Here is a 21,291-nt window from a genome sequence, read left to right on the forward strand (position 1 = left end):
TGGCCTCCGAGCCCGCGGGACTGGCCCAGACCACAGCTCTGACCACACTGTGGAGCACTGAGGGACAGAAGGACACGGGAAGTGGATACTGGAGGACGCACAAGGGAGAGGCCAGAATTAGAGATCTAGAGCTAGTAGTTATGAACACGTAGTGTCAGGTGAAATCATGGAAACGGACAACATTCTTCAGAGACAGTAAAAGATACTGAGTGTTTGGAGAACATCTATTTTGATTGTGTGTTTTCTCTGCATGTGGAGCCTAAAGTGATTTATCAAAAATGGTTTCATTTTAGAAATTCATATGTAAATTGGCTCTGCCAGGAAGCATCAAACATGTCTTTCTGTGTAATTACACCAACATTTTGAATTGTTAAAGTGCTCCCATTGAATGTATTCTGGGCTATGCTAATTACTTTGTCAGTTATTTAATTATTTGGACACAAGTAATGAATCAATGTCATTCTGGGGAAGAGGTACTTTTTGTTCTCAAAAAAGAGATGAGAAGTTACAGTAATTATGTCTAATTTTACTAAGTTAAAAGTGGAGCAGAAGGTCCCAATTTATTCGCAAATGGTTGAAAACATATCCATTATCTGTTTTCTTCTCTCCTGGAAAAAAAGCTAATCATGTGGAATTTTCCTGTTTCCTTAGAGGTATTCTTAAAAGACGAGCATTCACTGACGGGAGGATCTGGTCTCCCTGACGGCGAGTCTGTTCCTCACGCACGGCCACTGCGTCACCTGCCCTCTCCTAACACTCATCGCCTCCCAGACCAACAAATTTATCTGCTAACAGATGCTCTTCTCAAGGACACATGCTCAGGGAGTGTTCCGTGACAGAGACTGTGAAGAAGAACAGTTGGCTCAGGTGACATTATAAATGATCAAATATCTTCACAAACACACTGTGAGAAAAATCAGTCAAATTTCAACAGGCACATTTTGACAAGCAAATACCTGCAAGACATCAGGCGTCTTCACTGGGGCTAATCAAGCATACTCTTGTCACGGGCGTCCTGAAACTACGTACGACAATGGTAACACACGCCGCTCCTTGAGTGTTTGAGCCTCACGCTACGCCGGATGCCTTCACGCTAGGGCACGTACGCTCAAGAATATGGGGTATTTTAAGGACTGAAATATGCGCTTTCTCAAGAAAGCAGCAGCTGTGGCAGGATCTGAAGGAATAGGACGTTACCCCCTTTTTTTGTTTAAATAAGCAACTGATATGATTTTTGCCTTTTATTCTGGAAATAATGTGCTCAGATAATAAATGTTAAATGGAAGTTAAAATGAAAAGCAAACTGAATTGGTTAGATAGAACCAACCAAGTTCACAGAAATAAAACATTTATCACTATGAATGTATTTCAAGGAGGATCTTTAAAAATAACATGTTTGAGTTCCAAAGGAATGACAAGTCTTTTTTAGGGTTACAGATGCTCTGAAACTCTTAAAGAAAAAGGTACTTTTCATTTTGCTGATAAATACAATAATATTGCCATTTGTTATTTTAAAAATCCTAATCCTATCCTGTTTCTCCTAATTATTCTCAATTTCCACGTATCTACTTAAGGTAGCTTCACACCAGCAGCTGGTTACACAGCCCAAGCCACAGGGGTATTTAACGCAATCTCCTGTCACCCCCCCCCCCCAGTCCTGAGGAGGCAAGATGCGGTACCCACTGCAATTTTCTCCAAAGAGGAGAAGAGCCTCTAATCTCAGCTCTTGGCGCAAAGTTCTGAATAAAGCACTGACTGTTCGAGATAGAATATAGGCCTTGAATTCTGAATCCCACATCTGCTCCTTCTTTATCAGCCATGTGACTTTACGCAAGACACTTAACTTCCCCAACCTTAAATTCTCATTTGTACAATAGAATCGTAACATCTCACTGAGTGGCTATGAGAAGAACATGACATAACACATATGAAAGTGCCTTGTGGAGAGTAGTTTCTCATTAAATATTACATCGCTCTGGAAAGTTCATTCTTATACTGAGATAGAATTATGTTACTCTACTACTTTCAGGAGCTACACAGAATTAGTCTTATCTCTTTGTAACCTGTAACTGCCCTTTGAACATCAGAAGACAAGGATAACTAAGGCAAGATGTTTTTGCAAATGCCAACTATCACACTGCTTCCCACCGGATGGTTACAGTAATGACTTGGAAAAGATCAATGGTAACCTTCGTTAGGAAAACTTATCAGGTCTCTAATCCAGTAAAGATTTACTAAGTGCATATAATGTGCCAGAAAGTAAGCTATTGGCTAGAGACACAGTGTTTTTCCCTTGAAGTTTATAATCTGCTGAGAAACAGATGTATACTAATGATGGCACTCTACGGCTATATGCTAATAATTAAGTTATATACAAATTGCTAAATGTGTAAAAATGAAAACCACACAGGAGGCACCTGGTGTGGGTTCTCCACACATGGCAATTTTTTAAAAAAACTCATTTTTTATTTTATTTATTTATTTGTCAGACCGAGAGAAAGAATGAGCACAAGCAGGGGGAGCAGCAGAGGGAGAAGGAGAAGCATACTTCCTGCTGAGCAAGGAGCCTGATGAAGGACTCGATCCCAGGACCCTGGGATTATGACCTGAGCCGAAGGCAGATGCTTAACTGACGGAGCCACCCAGGCGCCCCTTAAAACTCAGTCTTGAGCACATTCATTTATTCATTCAGCAAACATTTATTAAAGACCTTCTACGTGCAGATACCATACTGGGCGCTGGGAATATGGGGTGAATGGCAAATGAGGGATCCGTACTCTCAGGAGTCTAGAGGCTACTTTATGATCATCCCAGTTTAATGCAATAATTAGTTTAAGATCAACTTCCAGGGGCGCCTGGGTGGCACAGCGGTTAAGCGCCTGCCTTCGGCTCAGGGCGTGATCCCGGCGTTATGGGATCGAGCCCCACGTCAGGCTCCTCTGCTGGGAGCCTGCTCTTCCTCTCCCACTCCCCCTGCTTGTGTTCCCTCTCTCGCTGGCTGTCTCTATCTCTGTCGAATAAATAAATAAAATCTTAAAAAAAAAAAAAAAAGATCAACTTCCACTTTCCCACTTGCCACATGAATGAGTAACTGTTTTGGGGGGTTACAGGATCTCAGGCTTTCTAAGTTGGATACCATTTAAGTAAACCCATCTCATATAAAGTCCTACAGATTTTTTAATTTTCCTTTAAGTTTGCGTTTTCTCCTTCCCATGCTCCAAAGCTAAGCATGCTTTGTGAATAATCCTTAGGATTTCAAGCAGTTAGAACCAATGGCCAATGTCTGGGAATAAGCCAGACACAGCAAAGCTATATTTAGAAGGGCTAGAAGTAAAAAATTAAATTCCAGTTGGGTCAGGAAACGAAGATGAGGTCCAAAGAACACACCTGAGAGGCAGAGCTACTGAGGCGAGCCGCGGAGGTGAGGGGACTGTGTCTCCTCCTCACACCAGCTCCCAACACTGTTTGCTAGGTACCGTGTTCAGCTACTGAAGCTTTCCCTGCAACAGTGTAGAAGGCTTGCAAAATGCTAGGCAAAATGGGGAAAATCCTTGTTCTTGGCTATTAACTTCAATAAGTGTTCCCAGGAGTAACAGATACAAATCAAGAGGAAAAGGCAGAGCACATAATCCAAACTCCTCATGACAGTAATTCAACTTGGGGAAGAGGGTGTACTCATGACAGTACAGCTGACCCTTGAACAATGAGGGGTTAGAAGCACTGACTCCCATGAAGAGAAAATCTGCATACAACATTTGATGACCCCAAAACCTAACTATTAATAAATAGCCTGCTGCTGACCGGAAGCCTTACCAATAACATAAATAGTTGATTAACACATGCTTTGTATGTTGTATGTATTACATACTATACTCTTATAATAAAGTAACCCAGAGAAAAGAAAATATTAAGAAAATCATAAGGAAGATAAAATACATTTATAGTACTATACCGTTATTATCAGAAAAATCCACATACGGGTGGACCCATGCAGTTGGAACCCGTGTTGTTCAAGAGTCAGTCATATTTCTCTTGTGTGTGTGTCCTACCGCCTAGAGCACGCTCAGAAAGCAGTCACATGTACAAGAGTTGTTGTATGACTGTGACAACAATTGCCAATGCTGCACTCCAGATAAATTCAAACGAGGACAGCAATCACGGCTGTCGGTTACTTGAAGGCTATACTGCGGTGTGGCAGTAAGAGGCCACCATGCTGGAACTGCAGCCACAGTGACAGCACCTGGAGGACTGCCAGGTGAGTGTGGGACCCAAACGGTGAAGGCTCCCTTTCCCCCTGAAGCTCTCAAACCCTGTCTTCCCCTGAAAGGACACACGTATTCTTCTGCACGGCCACTGTCCCATTATCCATGGTAGTCAATGGAAAAGGAAGTAAATTAACTCAACAGAATACTTTCCAAATCAATTGTTTTTCTCATCATTTACCAAAAAAAAAAATCAGAGCTACAAGTAGATAAAACAAAAAACAAAACAAAACAAAAAAGTGACTTAAATTTCTCCCCCCTTTTCCCTGGACTTGAACCTTTCAAGAAATGTTTATTTGTATTCATCTAATTTTTTTTTAAAGATTTTTATTTATTTATTCATTCAACAGAGATAGAGACAGCCAGCGGGAGAGGGAACACAAGCAAGGGGAGTGGGAGAGGAAGAAGCAGGCTCATAGCGGAAGAGCCTGATGTGGGGCTCGATCCCATAATGCTAGGATCATGCCCTGAACCAAAGACAGACACAACCACTGTGCCACCCAGGCGCCCCCTGTATTCATCTAATTTCATTCTAGATTCACTAGAGTGTACACAGAGAGACAGAGGACATGTGTGTCTTGTTCACACAGTGGGAATTCAATCCATCTTGTTGAGTGGAAAGGTGAATTAATATATGGAGAGAAGGCAACAGCTCTTTCTGAAATGGGGCTGTGAAGCCAGACAAGCACCTTGCCTGACTCATACCACACAGATGGTGCAGTGGGGCTGAGGATCTGGGTTTCCCACACCCTCTGCCTGATGGTTACGGCGACACCATCTAGCCAGAACTACATTAATGCAAACCTACGAGAACTCGACGTAAGCCCAGGTGGAAACAACAGACACTGGGCCTAAAAGAAACCAAACAGCACTTTCTTCCCTTTGCGGCCTATTCTCAAGAGACTCAGCGTTTGTGGAAGAGCTCGAGGCATGATTATTATTGTCAATGTGGTCAGAATATTAGGACACAGGAACATGTCAAACTGTGAAAAAAACAAGGAGAAGAGATAGAGGCCACATCCTTCCCCAACTGAATAGCAAAATGGTGAAAGTATTATGGGATTTATTTGTTAAATTCACTGAGTTCCCAGGATCCACTCTCTGCCAGTCATAGAGAGAGAGAAGCTAACCATCCTTGCCCCTCCAGAAGTCCTGTGTAGGCAGGAGAGAGACATGTGACTCCGGTAGTAATGCTCAGTATGGCAGTTCCTGCCTCCTCTGACTTTCCCTAGCGACGGCTGACCTAGGTTTACAAGGACAAACAAGAAGTAGGAGATTCCGAGCAGAGAGAGCAGCACCAACAAAGGTCTGGAAGCCCAAGAGGACACAGCATACCCAGGGAATGACACAAAGTTCAGCACATCCAGGACACAGACTCTGATCTTTGCAGTGGCTGCCGATGTAGCTGAAGATGTTGTCTGCGGCCCAGAGAATGAACGCAGCCTTCCAGACACCATGCAGAGAGGTGCCGAGCACCCAGCAAGAGATTTCCCTGATATAAAACATGAAAACCCATCGGTTCCTGCACTTCATCCCCACCACCCATCACTGCTTCTCTCTGAGAACAGTTCATGTACTGTTTCTTTAAGACTTTCAACCACTAACATGAAACATCTATCCACCACTTATTTTCTTTATTTCTGTTAAACTTGGAAGCCACAGGAAGAATCCCAGGGGGCTTGTATTCTTGTTGAAGAACTCCTCTGCCCTTCCCCTCTACCCAGTTTCCACGGATATATTTTGTTTCTTTTATGTTCACTAAGTCTATAAACCGTATCAAAGAATTATTGAATGGTAAATGGAAACACTGACTGACTTGCATTAATATAAAAAAATTGGGAACTTTTGTTTTCTTCACCGAAAAAAACTTCACCTAAGAATCCACATTCAACAGCAGTGCTTAAGAGGAAACACTTCAGGGTAAAAACAACTTGGTATATGTGATTCTTTTTTACATGACTGAATTACTCAGAGGCAACCTGGAGTGGAACATGAAGGAATGTTACATTAAAACCTGTAAGAGCTGGATACATGTCTCCTTGATCCTGGGCTCGAACTTCCCCACCACCCAAATTCATCTTCCCCATCACAGGTGTAAGCTACTTGGCAAAAGAGGCTGTTGTTTTCTCATTTTTTGTACTTCTAGGATCATGTCTTATTTAGCACTCAATAAATGTTTGTGGAACTGAGGTAGAGTATTGGAGAACTACAGCCAAGTAAGGGTGCGTACTTGGTTACAACATCCAGTGCAGATCAGCATAGCTGCCTTGTGACCCCTCACTTACATAATCTCCATAGGTCTCTTGTGTTGGGGGAGGCGGCGGAGGTCTGTACCCAGTTGGGGGAACTCCTCTTGCTCTGGGAGTCAGAAGTCCTCTTCCCCGACTCACTGGCCCTCGGGTGGAAAGGACTCCCCTGGAAGCTGGCGTCCCTCGTGGAACACCAACTCCAACTGGCCGGGCTGTGACTCCTCCCCTTCCCCTGCAAGAAAGAGGTTCAAGTTAGCAGTATTCATCATATTCTCCCCCATTCCATGGTTCACATGCATTTAGATCTCAGGAAAAGCAATGTTCCATATTACTATAAAAAGAAATAAGGAAATCATATGCAAAATGAAAACTAAAGGAAATGAGAAACTACTACATACCAAAAGGAAGTTAAGTCATTTAAGTGGCTTATCCAAGCAGTGATAAATATTATAACATGAAAGAAACCCCAACTCTCGATTTCTGGCTAAAATACAGTAGGAAGCTATGACACGTGGGAAGGCTGCATCTACTGAGGACTTCTCTCTGATGCCAGGCCAGGGCCACAGCCAACCTTCATGCTTACACGATGAAGTGGGCTATATTCTGCTTGTCTATGGACAAGGAAACTGAGGCTAGAGAGATCTTCAAACTGACGACACACCAGCAGCAAAGCTAGTAACCAAAGTATACATCAGATCGGAGTTCCATGAAAGAGAAAATTAAACATACCTTCCCCAAAAATGTATTGAACACACAATAATTTAAAATATCATTCTTAAGTTAAATAAGCAGATATTTTCTGAGGTAGAATTCAACATATTTATGTATTTCTAACATAAAACTTAAGGTTTCAAGTCAGAGAGGAAGGAAGAAGGAGGCTCGATCAAGAATAGCTCAATGTAAGCAAAAACTTGAGAAAACGTGCAAGACCTATGAAGAAATGAAGACAGAAAAATGAGGCTACACCACAGAATAGAGATTTGGCCTGATCCACCTCCCAGACAACATCCCCCAAATAAGAACTGTCACAGATGACGTAGCTGCCTACACGTCTCCTATCTCCTCAGTATGACTGGGATAGCAAATACATAGCTAAAAACTTAACAGAGAAAATTAACAAAACCAAAAGCTGTTTCTTTGAAAAGATCAATAAAATTGACAAACCTCTAGATATGCTAAACACGAAAAATAAACAATATCAGAAATGAAATTGGGGTCATCACTACTGACCTCAAGGGCATTAAAGGATAGTAAAGGAAGATTATGAACAACTCTAGGCCCACAAATTTGCGAACTCAGATGAACTGTACTAATTCCTTGAAATATACAAATGACCAAATCCCACAAATGGGGAATTAACTAATCTGAATAAAGTTATGTCTATTAAAGAACTTCAATGAAAAAGTAATAACCTTTCAAAAAAGAAAGCACCAGTGTGCCTGGGTGGGTTAGTCAGTTAAGTGTCTGACTCTTGTCCCTTCTGGCTCAGGTCATGACCTCAGGGTTGTGAGATCGGGCTCCACATCAGGTGCACTGGGTGTGGGGCCTGTTTAAGGTTCTCCCTCTGGCTCTGCCCCTCCCCATCCCTCTATTTAAAAAAAAAAAAAAAAAAAAAAAGGGCACCAACCCCAGATGGTTTCACTGGTGCATTCTTTCATATATTAGTATAGGGAAGATGCCAAGGAACTGGCCCAGCTGATACCTAACCTCCCCATGAAGAGACATGTCATCCAAAGGGGAAAAAGGATGAGGCCTCCTAATAACCAAAGCCATTAAAGACATTAAGAAATGAAAAACAAACAAACCAAAACTATGAATCCGTATCTTTTCAAGAACAAAGGAGCACAATTCCTCAAAAACAGTAGTAAATTCAATCCAACAATATAATAAAAAATTAAGTACCATGACCAAATGGGATTTATTCCAGGTGTGTAAGGCTGGTTCAACACTAGCAAATCAATATGACCTACCACATCAATAAGGCTTAAGGGGGAAAAAAAAAATCACACAATCATAAAGAGCACAAAATCATCTAATAAAATGCAACATAATTTGATAAAAATTCTCAGCAAAGAAGGAATAGAGGAAAATTTTCTTTTTTTTTTTTTTAAAGATTTTATTTATTTATTTGACAGAGATAGAGACAGCCAGCGAGAGAGGGACCACAAGCAGGGGGAGTGGGAGAGGAAGAAGCAGGCTCATAGAGGAGGAGCCTGATGTGGGGCTCGATCCCATAATGCTGGGATCACGCCCTGAGCCGAAGGCAGATGCTTAACTGCTGTGCCACCCAGGCGCCCCGGAATAGAGGAAAATTTTCTCAAGTTGAAACAAAAATGTACAAAAACCTATAACTACTATCATACTTATGGTGCAAAACTGAATGCTTTCCCCTTACAACTGGGAATAAGGCAAGGATGGCCACTCTTACTACTCCAATTCAAATTTTACTGGAAGTCCTAATTCAGTAAGAAAAGGGAATAAAACTTATAAGATTGTGGAAGAAAAAATAAAATTTTATTTCTAGGTGACATCATTTCCATGTAAAAATTCCCAATCAATCATAACAAAATAAAACGAAGCAAGCAAACAAGCAAACAAAACAAAAACTCCTAGAGCTTACTGCACAAAACTAAGGTCTCAGAATACAAAGTTAATAACTCAACAATATATACCATATACCAGCAATGAACAACTAAAATCTGAAAATAAAATATAATTTAACAGCATTTGTTTTGGCAAGATATATACTAAAACTGGAGCAATACAGATAAGATTAGCATAGTCCCAGCTCAAGGATGACATACCAATTTGTGAAGTGTTGCATATTTTCCTATGCAAACGTGGGGGCAAGGGGCCTGTGGGAAATCTCTGTACCTTCCCCTCAATTTTGCTGTGGATTTAAAATTGCTCTAAAAAATAAAGTCTTTAAAAAAATACATAATAAAAATTTTTTAAAATACAGAGTGATAATAAGATTTATTAAAGCAACAAAAGAAATGAAATGTTTTGGTACAAATCTAACAAAATATGTATAACTATTCTATGTAGAAAACCATAAAACTCTAATGAAATAAATCAAAGGAGAAATATCTCATGCTTAAAATGATTGTTACAGTCAATACTATTCAGTTGCCAATTCTTCCCATCTTGACCTATATACTCAGTATAATCCCAATCAAAATCCCCGAGAGCCACTTTGTAGACTGACAAGCATATTCTGGAGAATATACAGAAAGGCAAAAGACCCAGAACAGACAACACAATACTGAAGAAGAAAATTTTGGACGAGTCACAGCTTCTGATTTCGACTTATTATTAAGATACAATAATGAAGGTAGTAAGTTATTGATGGAAAAAATAGATACACAGAATAGTGGAACAAAAGACACAGACCGGAAATTGATCCACAGAAATGTAGTCAAAGCGACCACTGACAAAGGAGCAATGACAATTCAGTGAAGAAGTCTTTTAACAAATACTGCCGGAACAAATGAACATCCATCTCTCTCTCTCTCTCTCTCTCTCTCTCTCTCTCTCTCTCTCTCACACACACACACACACACATACACACACACACAGAGTAGAGAACCTAGACACATATTTCACAAAAATTAACTCAAAATGGATTTTAGACCTCACATAAAATACAAAACTTAAAGAAAATTCAGAAGAAATCAAGAAATCAGTGTGACTTGGGTTTGATGACAAGTTTTTTCTTTTTTTAAAGATTTTATTTATTTATTTGACAGTAGAGAGACAGCCAGTGGGAGAGGGAACACAGGCAGGGGGAGTGGGAGAAGAAGAAGCAGGCTCATAGTGGAAGAGCCGAGCGTGGGGCTTGATCCCAGAACTCTGGGATCATGCCCTGAGCCAAAGGCAGACGCTTAATGACTGAGCCACCCAGGTGCCCCCGATGACAAGTTTTAAATACAACATCAAAGCACAATCCATGAAATAAAAATTGGTAAGTTGAACTTCCTTAAAATTAAAGACGTCTACTCTGAGAAGGACACTGTTAGGAGATGAAGAGACAAGTCACAGGAAAGGAAAGAATATCTGCAAAACACATATGTGATAAAAAACACTTAACGTCCAAAATATACAAAGAACTTTTAAAACTCAACAATAAGAAAATCCAATTAAAAAATGGGCAAAAGAATAGACAGCTCCCTGAAGAAGTTACACAGATGGCAAATTACCAAAGGAAAGAAATGTTCTATATCATCTGTCATTAGGGACTTACAAATTAAAACATATACATTAGAATAACTAAAATCAAAAGAAACTGAAGATACCAAATGATGGTGAAGATGTGAAGGACAAGGTGCTCTCATTCATTGCCAGGGTGCGTGCAAACCTGTACAGTCACTTAGGAGGACAGTTTGGCACTTTCCTACAAAGTTAACACAGTATTACCATACAATCCAGCAACTGTATTCCTAGGTATTTACCCACCTGATTTGAACACTTGCTTCCACACAAAAACCTGCACAGGAATGTTTATTGATGCTTTATGCACAGTGGCTAAAACAACCAAGATGCCCTGTAAGGGGTGAATGGATAAGCAAGCCGGGGTGCATGCATACAAAGGAATATTATCTGGCCATGAAGAGAAACGAGCTCACAAACCAGAAAAAGCTATGGATGAACCTCAAATGTATGTTTCTAAGTGAATGAAGCCAATCTCAAAAGGCTACGTATTGTATGACTCCAATTATAGGACATACTAGAAAAGAAAAAAAACTAGTGATGAGTTAAAACAAAAACAAAAACAACAATGGTTGACACAGGTTGAGGGGAGGAGGGAAGGTTGAACAGGTGAAGCCGTAGGAACACTTTAGGGGGCCGAAACTATTCTGCCGGATGCTGAAATGGTGGATATGTGACACAAAGCATTTGTCAACACCCACAGAACTTTATAGCACAAAAAGTGAACTTTAATGTATGCAAACTAAAAATATATATATTATTTAGGAAATTGAGGGCTTCTGAGATGTAATGCTAAATGTGACAAAATATTTTAACTGCATTAAAAACATATAAAACACCTTTATGAAGTTGAGAGGTAAAATAAATTTAGAAGTGAGTGAGGCTTGTAAGACTAAAGGTGAAAGAAGCTGCACATAAGCACTGCTCTGGGTGATAGGCTTATTTCCCGTGAGGAGGGGTGCAGGGACATGTAATGATTCTGATACACTCTATACATACACTGGACTCGAGCAATTAAATGGGTGCTGGATGATGGACGCCACACTTCTTGTGTTGGAGTGAAGGTTACAGGTAAGCAAGGGGAAGAGGCTAGAATGAACATTGTGGTAATGGATTGGAATTGGAGACATCAGTATCAACTCCTGATTCATTTACTGTGGGTACAGGTGGTCACACACAGAAACATGCACAGATGTGTATACATACATGGGCTAGTAGAATACATGTCTCCTTGCTCTGTCAGCTGACAGGACCTGGAAGCAAGGACACACCTGATGCAAGAAGCAGAACCAGCACCCAGATCTTGGTCTCTCACACCCTTCTCCAATAAAAGGAACCGGGGCTTCTTGGAGAAATGGCTGATTCCAGGATTAGAGTAGGAAGTATGCAAGATGATGCTGGAGCAACTCATAGAGCAGAAAGTAAGGACATACTCAAAAATGAATGAATGAATGAATGAATGAATGAATGAATGAATGACCTATAAAAATTATGAGGGTATATGAAAGGAGCAGAGGAGCCAACTGAAAGAACATCCAATGGCCAAGCTAAAACAATGTGAGTAAAAAGAATAAGGCAGTACTGGATTTTAACCCAATGTATAAAACATATAAATATCCATAAGTCCACACTAATATAAACAAATGACTGAAATAATAAACTGGAGAGATGAGAAAAATCTTCTGATAATTTATGTAGATATTCTACCCTTCATGGGGGAGAAGGGTTAACTTTAAGTGGGGAAACCCAACAAATATGACCTCAGCCCGGTTACCAAGGTAACATCAGCAGCACTAAGTCACGTGGACAGTAGGCACTCTGGACACAATGTGATGAAATGACACTTCACCTTTGCGGGTTTGGTTCCCCAGACCCATAACCCCAGGCTAATCTTGAGAAAAACATTAGACCCATCCCAAATCAGCGACATCTTCAAAAAACCTGACCAGTACTTCTCAAAACTTTAAAGCCATTGAAAAGATGCAAAATCTAAGACTTTCACCCTTAGGTAACTTGCATTATTCCTTTTCCAAGTACTGTAAATTAGGTCTGTTTCTGTTCATCCTAGGCCATAAAAATCAGCACGGTAGAAGTGGTGGTCAAGAGAAAGGACACTGGGGTCAGACCTGAATTCAGTTACTGATTATACCTACTGTCTTAAGTTCTGCCTTCCAGGAAACATTCAAACTAATCAAATCTGCACTTTCCAAGCCAGTTCCTCCAGAAGTGGGTTACACATCCCATTTCTTAGTGGTACTGTGTAGGAAAAACGACACAGGACACAGAAAGTACCTAGCACATCTCCTACTCAATCAAGACCAACAACTTAAGTAGATTTCAATCACTGTGAATTGCAATGACAGCACAATAATTTCTAGTCTTACTCCTCTTTTTATCTCCAGGATACATCTAGAAACATCTCCAATATGATTAGAGAAAAGAGTAGTTTCCACTTACAGTAGATCTAACTCCATAGTGATATTTCAGTTAAACTGTTTTTTTTTTTTTTTAAGATTTTATTTATTTATGTGACAGAGACAGCCAGCGAGAGAGGGAACACAAGCAGGGGGAGTGGGAGAGGAAGAAGCAGGCTCATAGCGGAGGAGCCCGATGTGGGGCTCGATCCCATAACGCCGGGATCACGCCCTGAGCGGAAGGCAGACACTTTAACGACTGCGCTACCCAGGCGCCCCTCAGTTAAACTGTTTACTCAAACTAAGACTCCTGCTTCCTTATCTAATACCCACCCCTGCCATCCAAGGTACTATATGGACCACAAAACATTCTGCATGTCTTCTGAATCTATAAATGTTCCATCAAATTGAAAGACACAAATTTATATATTCAAGAAGCTCACAATTCTTTCCCAGCATCATCAACACTGTTTGGTTATGTGCCCTCTGGGTATATGGAATCATACTAAACTGTCTGTTACAGAATTTCAGACAAGTCATTTGATATATGTAGCTCTGGATACTTATCTATGAAAGGTCCTTCAAAGATCTGTTTTTAAGTCTTTGAAATTCCATGAGACCGGTGTCAAGCAACACAACTGCTTCAAAATACTCTGGTGAGAGGAAGACATGGGGGCAAGTAGCAGGCTAACGTAAAAATCCCATCATACTGCAAGTATCCACTGAATGCTACCAATGAAATTCGGGGTAAAGTTTAACAGCTGGACTAATAACATGGGGACAAGAAGAAAAAAACGTCTATTAGATGAGATAATGATAATTAGTAGGAATTTATTATTTTTAAATTTGAAATATTGATTCAAATTGATAAAATTACGTTGCCACTCTGTTCAGAATGAGGCTAGTGGGAAAAGCAGGAAGATCACACACCTGAATAGAAAGCTTCGTAAGCAGACGAATCGGTGTGATGGTCATGGGTCTTTGTGTTTGCATTCTTTAGCAGCGAGACCCTGGTTTCTGGTTTGAAAATCAGATATGGAAATAATCTAGAAAGATCTGTGAACAGGTACTCTCATGGGAACAATGCTTTGAATGACTGATTGATCAGGAACTAATTATTTATAGATTGGCAGAGGCTTTAGGATGTGATGAAAAAGTACATGCTTTGAGTTCCAACATTCCCATACTCAAATCTGCTCTGTCACTTGGTTGTTAAGCCTCAGTTTTCTACCAGTAAAATGGCCTCAGTAATACCTAGCGCTTGCAGACAGTCATGAGGGTTACACACAGGAGGCATAACACACCTAACATGGGCACTTAGTAAGTGGTAATTATCAGACAGTCCTCTACGTGGAATCTGTCCTGACACCGTCCTCGGGCGGCTTACCGGAGGACAAGGAGACAGCAGACAGAAGGTACTGGTCAGATCAGTCAGCAACAGCACCTTTATGTGCTCTCTGCACCTCTTGCAGCAATAATGCAGACTGGGAGAGAAAGAGTCTAAACATACACTACGACACCGTTTGGCTTTTGTCTGTAAATTTTATGAGGAACAGAAAGCGTCGGGTAAAATAATGACTTTGGCGGCAGAAGCAGAATGCTCAAGCCGACCCCAGCACGATTAACTGGGTAGGACCCACAGCTGATCACCGGCTGGGTGCCTGAGGGAGCCGATGGCAGGGTCTTAGCTTGGCGCACCAGTATCACAGTGGGAAGCTCACCTTCCCAGAGGGCCACCTGAGGCCCATGCCCGGACGCACTAACCACGCAAGGGGCAACTTATTTCTCCCACAGACCCCCTAACAAACTCACGGACAACTCTGTGGTTTTCTAAGAGGGAAGCCTAATCATTCTGAGACTTCCCCTTCTTGCCAGAGGTTGATAAGTGAATGAGAGGCTAGATAAAAGCAAACGGGGAATGCAGCCTGTGGTTAGAATCCCTCGGAACATGGAAAAGAAAGTCAAAGCCAAGAATGACCGAAGCTTCCAGATCCTCTGGCAGCCCTGACGCTTCACACCTCAAGAGATAATCTGAAATGTGGTTCTAGGGCAGCATGTCCACACTTCTTGTGCGTCCTCATCACCCAGCGAGGACCTGTGTCGGGGCAGAGTTAGGAGCCAGGAGGTCTGGGGTGGGGACTGACATCCTGCATTTCCAACAAGCTCTCGAGTGCTGCTGCTTCTGGTTTGGACCCAGAACTTACAGACCTGTTCTTCATTCTGGGGTCCACCCCATCGCCAACACAATTAAAAAAAATTCATGAGCAACTGATTCATTGTCCTACATTGTACAGAGTATAAAATAAATCTAAGGCAATTCGTTTCTTCTCCAAGAAGTTACCAACTAGTTATTAGTAAAATTACTGACAATATAAGACAGTGTGAGAAACACAACCTCTTATAAAGTGCAAGAAATGCATCTGTCTTCTCTTTCCTGTCAGTGATATACTCCTGAAGACAGAAAACTCATTCCTTATTTTGAAGCCTGTCACATGACTGTTAGCATGCTTTTACTTTTCTTCTTTATTTAAAAATAAAAATTGCAAAAGTCTTTATCATTTCTAACAGTCTTATTTCTGTCTTTGCAACTATGCAGGACAAGTCTTCTTCTCTCTGATAACAATGAATTAACAGTAAAGGAGTTGAAGAGAGATGTGTACTTGGCCCAAGGTCCTCCATAAGAATTCAAGTTGTGGTGTGGGATCATTTTGCGTAATCAGAAAAGAAATCATGCACAGCTGGGCTTGAATAAATTAAACCCATGGACATGATAAAAATTAGGCAGGGTTTGGATTAGCGTGTGCTCAGTGTTCTAGCTCCATTTTATAGCGGAGGAAACCAGGGCTTAGCTCAGGGAAAAATTCCCCGAGGCCCTACAGCTCAAAAGAGCCAGGGGACTGATTTTCCCACACAGGCACACCTTAATTCCAAGCAAACAGTCCCCATCTTTTCTGCTTTCCAGTCTCTGCCCCTCTGCTTGGGATGACTTCCCTCTGGCACTATCCTGCCTTATACCCATGTTCCCCATTCAAACTTATTTGTACCCTATGGGGCACCTGGGTGGCTCTGTCGGTTAAGCATCTGCCTTCAGCTCAGGTCATGATCTGGGGATCTTGGGATTGAGCCCCACATTGGGCTTCCTGCTCAGCGTGGAGTCTGCTCCCTCTGCCCCCCGTCCCCGCTTGTGCTCTCTCTCCCTCAAATGAATAAATAAAATCTTTAAAAAATTATTTGCACTCTCATTTTACTTCCATTTCACTTGTTTTCCTGTCTCCCAACCCTTTTTTACACCATTTGCCATAATTACTTGTTTCTCTGACTTTTGCTTCTTAAACTCCCTGAAATAAAAATGAGTTAGCCATCTCTGTAACTTCAGTCTCTGTCGCAGAAAGAGCTCAAACTCTGTGACATGAAATGACCTAACAGCAGGAATAGACTGATATTCAAAGAGGAAGAAATATGTTAAAGTTTCTGAAAAACCAGGGTGTGGTGGGAGGAGATTCCCACTGCTCACGAACACACTCGTGGATTCCATCCGCCCCAAACGTCTCTGCTTAGTAGATCTCATTCACCGTTATTGTAGGGAAAAGCAGTTGGCAAACTGGGTGTCAAAAACCTTCTCCAATTGGCACTGATGCCTGCAGGAGGGCCGGGAACCATATCTGGCCGTTTGCTGCACTTGACATGTACGTGGTCAGACACGCTGTGACCAGGAGAACTGCGCTTAGCTGCCATTCTTACCTGCCTGCCCCTGGCTGGCTTCGGAACGACAAGCCCTTGTACGAAGTTCTCACACTACTTTTAACACTATCCGCCTTGGTTTTTGTCTTCCCAACGCATATTAAAATGATTTTAAAAGAAACCACACATTTTCCATTTTCTCCTTTTGTTTCCCCTTAATCCACTCCTGTATGGCCACTCTCTACTACGCCCTCAGGGGCCGCTGGAACAGAAAACAAGCAGATACTGGGGAAGGAGGGAGCAGCTCAGGAGGAGAAATCCAGGAACCCTATGGCAAGAAAAGAAGAGAAACTCACTTGCCAGGAAAGTCCTCTACTACTCTGCCTGGGAAGTGGGGCACACGGGCACGTACCAATGCCTAGGCTTTTATTAGATCAGAAGGAAGGAGAGGAGGAGGTGTTCTGTTCTGACAGTTTGGTGGCAGAATGTCCTGAGAAGGTAAGTTCAACAAGGAATCAAATAATTTAAATTAAATCCCAAGAAAGTGTTATTTTTTTAAATATTTTTTTATTATGTTAGTCACCATACAATACACCCCCAGTTTTTGATGCAATGTTCCATGATTCATTGTTTGCGTATAACACCCAGCGCTCCATGCAATACGTGCCCTCCTTAATACCCATCACTGGCTTATCCCAATGCCCCAACCCCTCCCCTCCGAAGTCCTCAGTTTGTTTCCCAGAGTCCATAGCCTCTCACGGTTCATTCCCCCTTCTGTTTACCCCCCCTTCATTCTTCCCTTCCTTCTCCTACCGATCTTCCTGCTATTTCTTATGTTCCATAAATGAGTGAAACCATATGATAATTGTCTTTCTCTGCTTGACTTATTTCACTTAGCATTATCTCCTCCAGTCCCATCCATGTTGCTGCAAATGTTGGGTAATCGTTCTTTCTGATGGCTGAGTAATATTCCATTGTATATAGAAAATGTCTATCTATAATGTGGGCTAGTAGAAAAAGAAATATATTGTCATTTTCCTATACCTTTAGTAAAAAAAAAAAAAAAGATTTTTAACACAAACTGGTAGATTAACACAAATCATATCACATACTGGTAAAATATTTATGACCCTTATATTAAGTGTTCAGTTTTCCTGATAACATTTCTCATAATTTCATACACTATGGGGGAAAATACATCACTTTCAATCACTAAAACAATTGTTAGCATCTACGATATCATTCACGATCGATTTAAAAAAAAAACAGTGAGATCACGTGGAAATCCATGTGGACGAGGAGGACACGTGAGTGACACTGTCCCATCCAAGCCCATGTCTGAGAAGTTATGTGGTGCCCTAGAGCAAAGGAATCGTGGCTACTTTTTGTTTAACACAGCAACTGCCGAAATGGCACAATCTAATGCTGAAACTACAGTTACCCTAAGCTGAGAGCTCAAGCAGGATCTGGAGATGCCGAGGACTGCGGGGTCCCGGGAAACGCTGCAGCACCCCAGCACCTTGGCATATAGTTTGAAAATGCAACCAAAGATTTAATGTGGAACTTCAGTCCACGAAAGAGAAGAGAGAAAGGGGCTGGTAAAACATTTACAGAAACCAGAGCTGAAAATTTCCCCAGTTTAATGAGCGCTTATAAAAAGCCTTGAGTGACTGTGTTGGCTTCACGTCGCAGGTCAAAACCACCACGTTCAGCACCCAGTACTGAGGAACATGTATTCACCGCTCAGAAAGGCAGGTTCGTCTGCTTGGTCTGCTCTTCTTCCTACTGTTCCTGATCTCAAATCAGGAGGTAAGACTGCCTGCTACTTGGGAGGAAGGGCCAGATGGCCGGAGTAAAGGTCAGTAGAAAAGCAACACAGAACAAGTCGGCTGTTCTGAAGAAGGGGTGAAGGAGCATCCCCGCGGGTTCAAGACTGCCTAGCCCAGACTGCGGGGCAGCAGGTCCGGGCGGAGGAGAGGACCTGCCCAAAGCACGCTGCCGGGAGTGGCCTCCCCTCCAAGCTCCCTTCTGTGCGGGGGTCTGTGCGAAGAGCCCGGGAGGCCCCGTTTCACAGCAGCATTTCCGAAGGCAGGCACAGGACAGATTGCAAGTACGGAAACCGCCCGACCTCCTGAGTTAAAACAGGTGTACCTTTAGTTCTCTCATTTGAAACTGAAATGAAAGGTTTATTAAAACACTTATTACTTCCCACTGCAGGATTTAATTTTAGGTCATTTACATCTTTTAGCAGAAAAGTATCCTGAACTTACTGGTAACAGTGGGGAACGTTCATGAAGACTCCACTCTGAAATTCCAAAATGGTGATCACCACTTGACCATTCCCACAAAGCTAATCCCCTAGTACATTCAGTCATGTGACAGTGAACTACGTTAACACAAAATATTGTAAATGATCGACACCTGATCGGCAAGAGCCTAAAGGATTTGCTATTGTACTGTATTCACGTAACAATTACTTACTGAGTGATTCCTTTATGCCAGGTCCTAGGGACACAAGAGCCTTTGTGGGTTTACGTTATAATGAGTAGAAGCCAATGAAAATGTGAACAAATAAAAAAGGCAGAATTCGGGGTGATAAGTGCTACTAAGGGACCAAGACAGGAGGCTGCACCCCAGCTTCTGGACTGGGGGACGATGACTTTCAGCAAGGCGCTCAGTAAGGCTTCCCGGGCATGGTGCCTGTGTCTGCCTCCAATGTGATACCCAGACAGAGCGTCCCGAGGTGGGGGCCATGGGGGCAGTGAACACAAAGGGCCTGGAGGGAAATAAGCTTGGCCAGTTTACCAGACAGTTAGGAGACCAGCCTGGCCACAGTGCAGAAAACCACAAGGTCAGAAGGGGCGGGGAGATCGTCAGATGATGTGTCATCGAGCATGGCAGGAAGTCTGGGTGTTCTTGTAGCTGCAAAGGGAGCCACCAAAGAAACTGAGGCAGGGAGAAGACAAAATCCACTTTAATTTTAACAGGTCATTAAAGACTGCAAAGGAAAAGTGGAAGAGCAATGTGGCTAGATTGGGGGGGGATGGAAAAGGGGATGAATGAAAACCAGGCTTAAGGCGTATTTTAGAGGTAAAATCAAAATAGCGTACTGAGGGACTGGATACTGCAAAGATTTACCGATGACTGTGCGCTGGAGATATTCCTCACAGGTCTGAGGACCACAAGGCCCTGGGCTTCGATAAGTGTACGTTTCTCTTCTGTTTTATGACTCTTTTAGACCTTGAGACAGTGTGCATTCCATGCCCATGTTTTCCTTGGCTTTGGCTACAAGGTAGCCCAAAGCATAACTCGAAGACCAACCCTGCGACTGTACAGAACAGCACGTACTCCTGTGTACTAACCTCACCCTTGGGGTTTTGCAACTCTCTGTCCTAATTTCCACATCCATTTACTTTTATTCTGTGAGATGTGCACACTAGTTTGGCAAGTTACTATATATGATTTAATGAGAAAAAGTAGTAAAAAACATAAAAGTATTTTCACCATAGCTTGTATTAAAGGTGCCATCACGGGCTGCAATAAAAATGCAATAAAAGTGACAGAATCAAAGCTCGATGGAAGAAATGAAGTGGCAGAATGGATGGAAGAAAACCGGACTCTAGATGAAAATGCAAGGGGAGGATTAAAGAGAGGGGCAGGCACGGGCTGTAGAACCAGGGTCTACAAGTCTTGGGAAAGTAATCGCCTCCCTCACTTGTAAAATGGTGAGTTAACACACCCGTGTCCCCCTTACAGGGTTGTTATGAGGTATAACCCAGTTTATATCTGTAAATGCTTAGAAAAGTACTCAATCCATAGTAGATGCAGTATAAGTGTTAAAATAAGTTTTGGTGTGAGACATAAAGAAAAGTCAGATGTCAACAGGTGAGGGGCTGAGAAGGGATACAGAACTGTGGGCAGAGAAACAATGTGCACAAAGGTACTGGAAGGACGTGAGCAGCAACTTCATGGAACAAGCAGCTTCCAGCCGGGGCTGGAACGCACAGGAAACATGGCAAAGTAATCAACGAAGACTAAACGGCGTGAGGCCTTAAGAAAGCACAGGAGGGCTTGGAGTACCTCTTCTAGGACCAGGAATATGACACTGTGAAAAGAAAGCTATCTGAAAGATCTGGGACCAAGGAAGCCCATCATCAAACGGAGGAAAGAAGGCAGGGTGTGTGTGAAGTGCTCTGCCCGGTGTCCAGCGCTGACCTGCCACACTCCACCACAAAGACAATACTGACTGTCAAGACAACGGAAAGGCTTTCAATGGCAAGCAATGTATATGCTGTCATCAAGAGGAATAATTTTTCATCTGGGCAGACGGAGGTGTTTCTCCAGACAGTATATTCTAAAAACCAGAAAGCTTCTGCCTTCCTCATCCGTTCATAGCATAACATTTTCAACTTAATTTAAAGCCTCACAGTGAGGAACACCTGCGTGGCTCAGTAGGCTAAGCATCTGCCTTCCGCT

The 21,291-nt window shown here is 42.2% G+C and overlaps 1 protein-coding gene and 1 non-coding gene across 3 annotated transcripts in view; one reads left to right on the top strand and one right to left on the bottom strand.

Moving 5' to 3' along the window:
* The window catches only part of KHDRBS3 (KH RNA binding domain containing, signal transduction associated 3), a 186,791-nt gene that overhangs the window by 61,139 nt on the left and 104,361 nt on the right, over window positions 1-21,291 (bottom strand). For both annotated transcript variants that reach the window (XR_006782360.2, XM_045812200.2), the window contains exon 6: window positions 6,548-6,743. Coding sequence is in view for 1 of the 2 variants with exons in the window: in XM_045812200.2 (XP_045668156.1) it covers window positions 6,548-6,743 (196 nt within the window). In the remaining variant the exon portion in view is untranslated. The remainder of the gene's footprint in view (window positions 1-6,547; window positions 6,744-21,291) is intronic.
* On the top strand, window positions 9,237-9,341 carry LOC123801934 (U6 spliceosomal RNA). The gene has a single exon (XR_006782373.1). It is a non-coding gene; the product is annotated as a U6 spliceosomal RNA (small nuclear RNA).

Source organism: Ursus americanus, chromosome 9, assembly GCF_024610735.1.
Source record: "Ursus americanus isolate L20-20 chromosome 9, mUrsAme1.1.p, whole genome shotgun sequence".
Lineage (NCBI taxonomy): Eukaryota > Metazoa > Chordata > Mammalia > Carnivora > Ursidae > Ursus > Ursus americanus.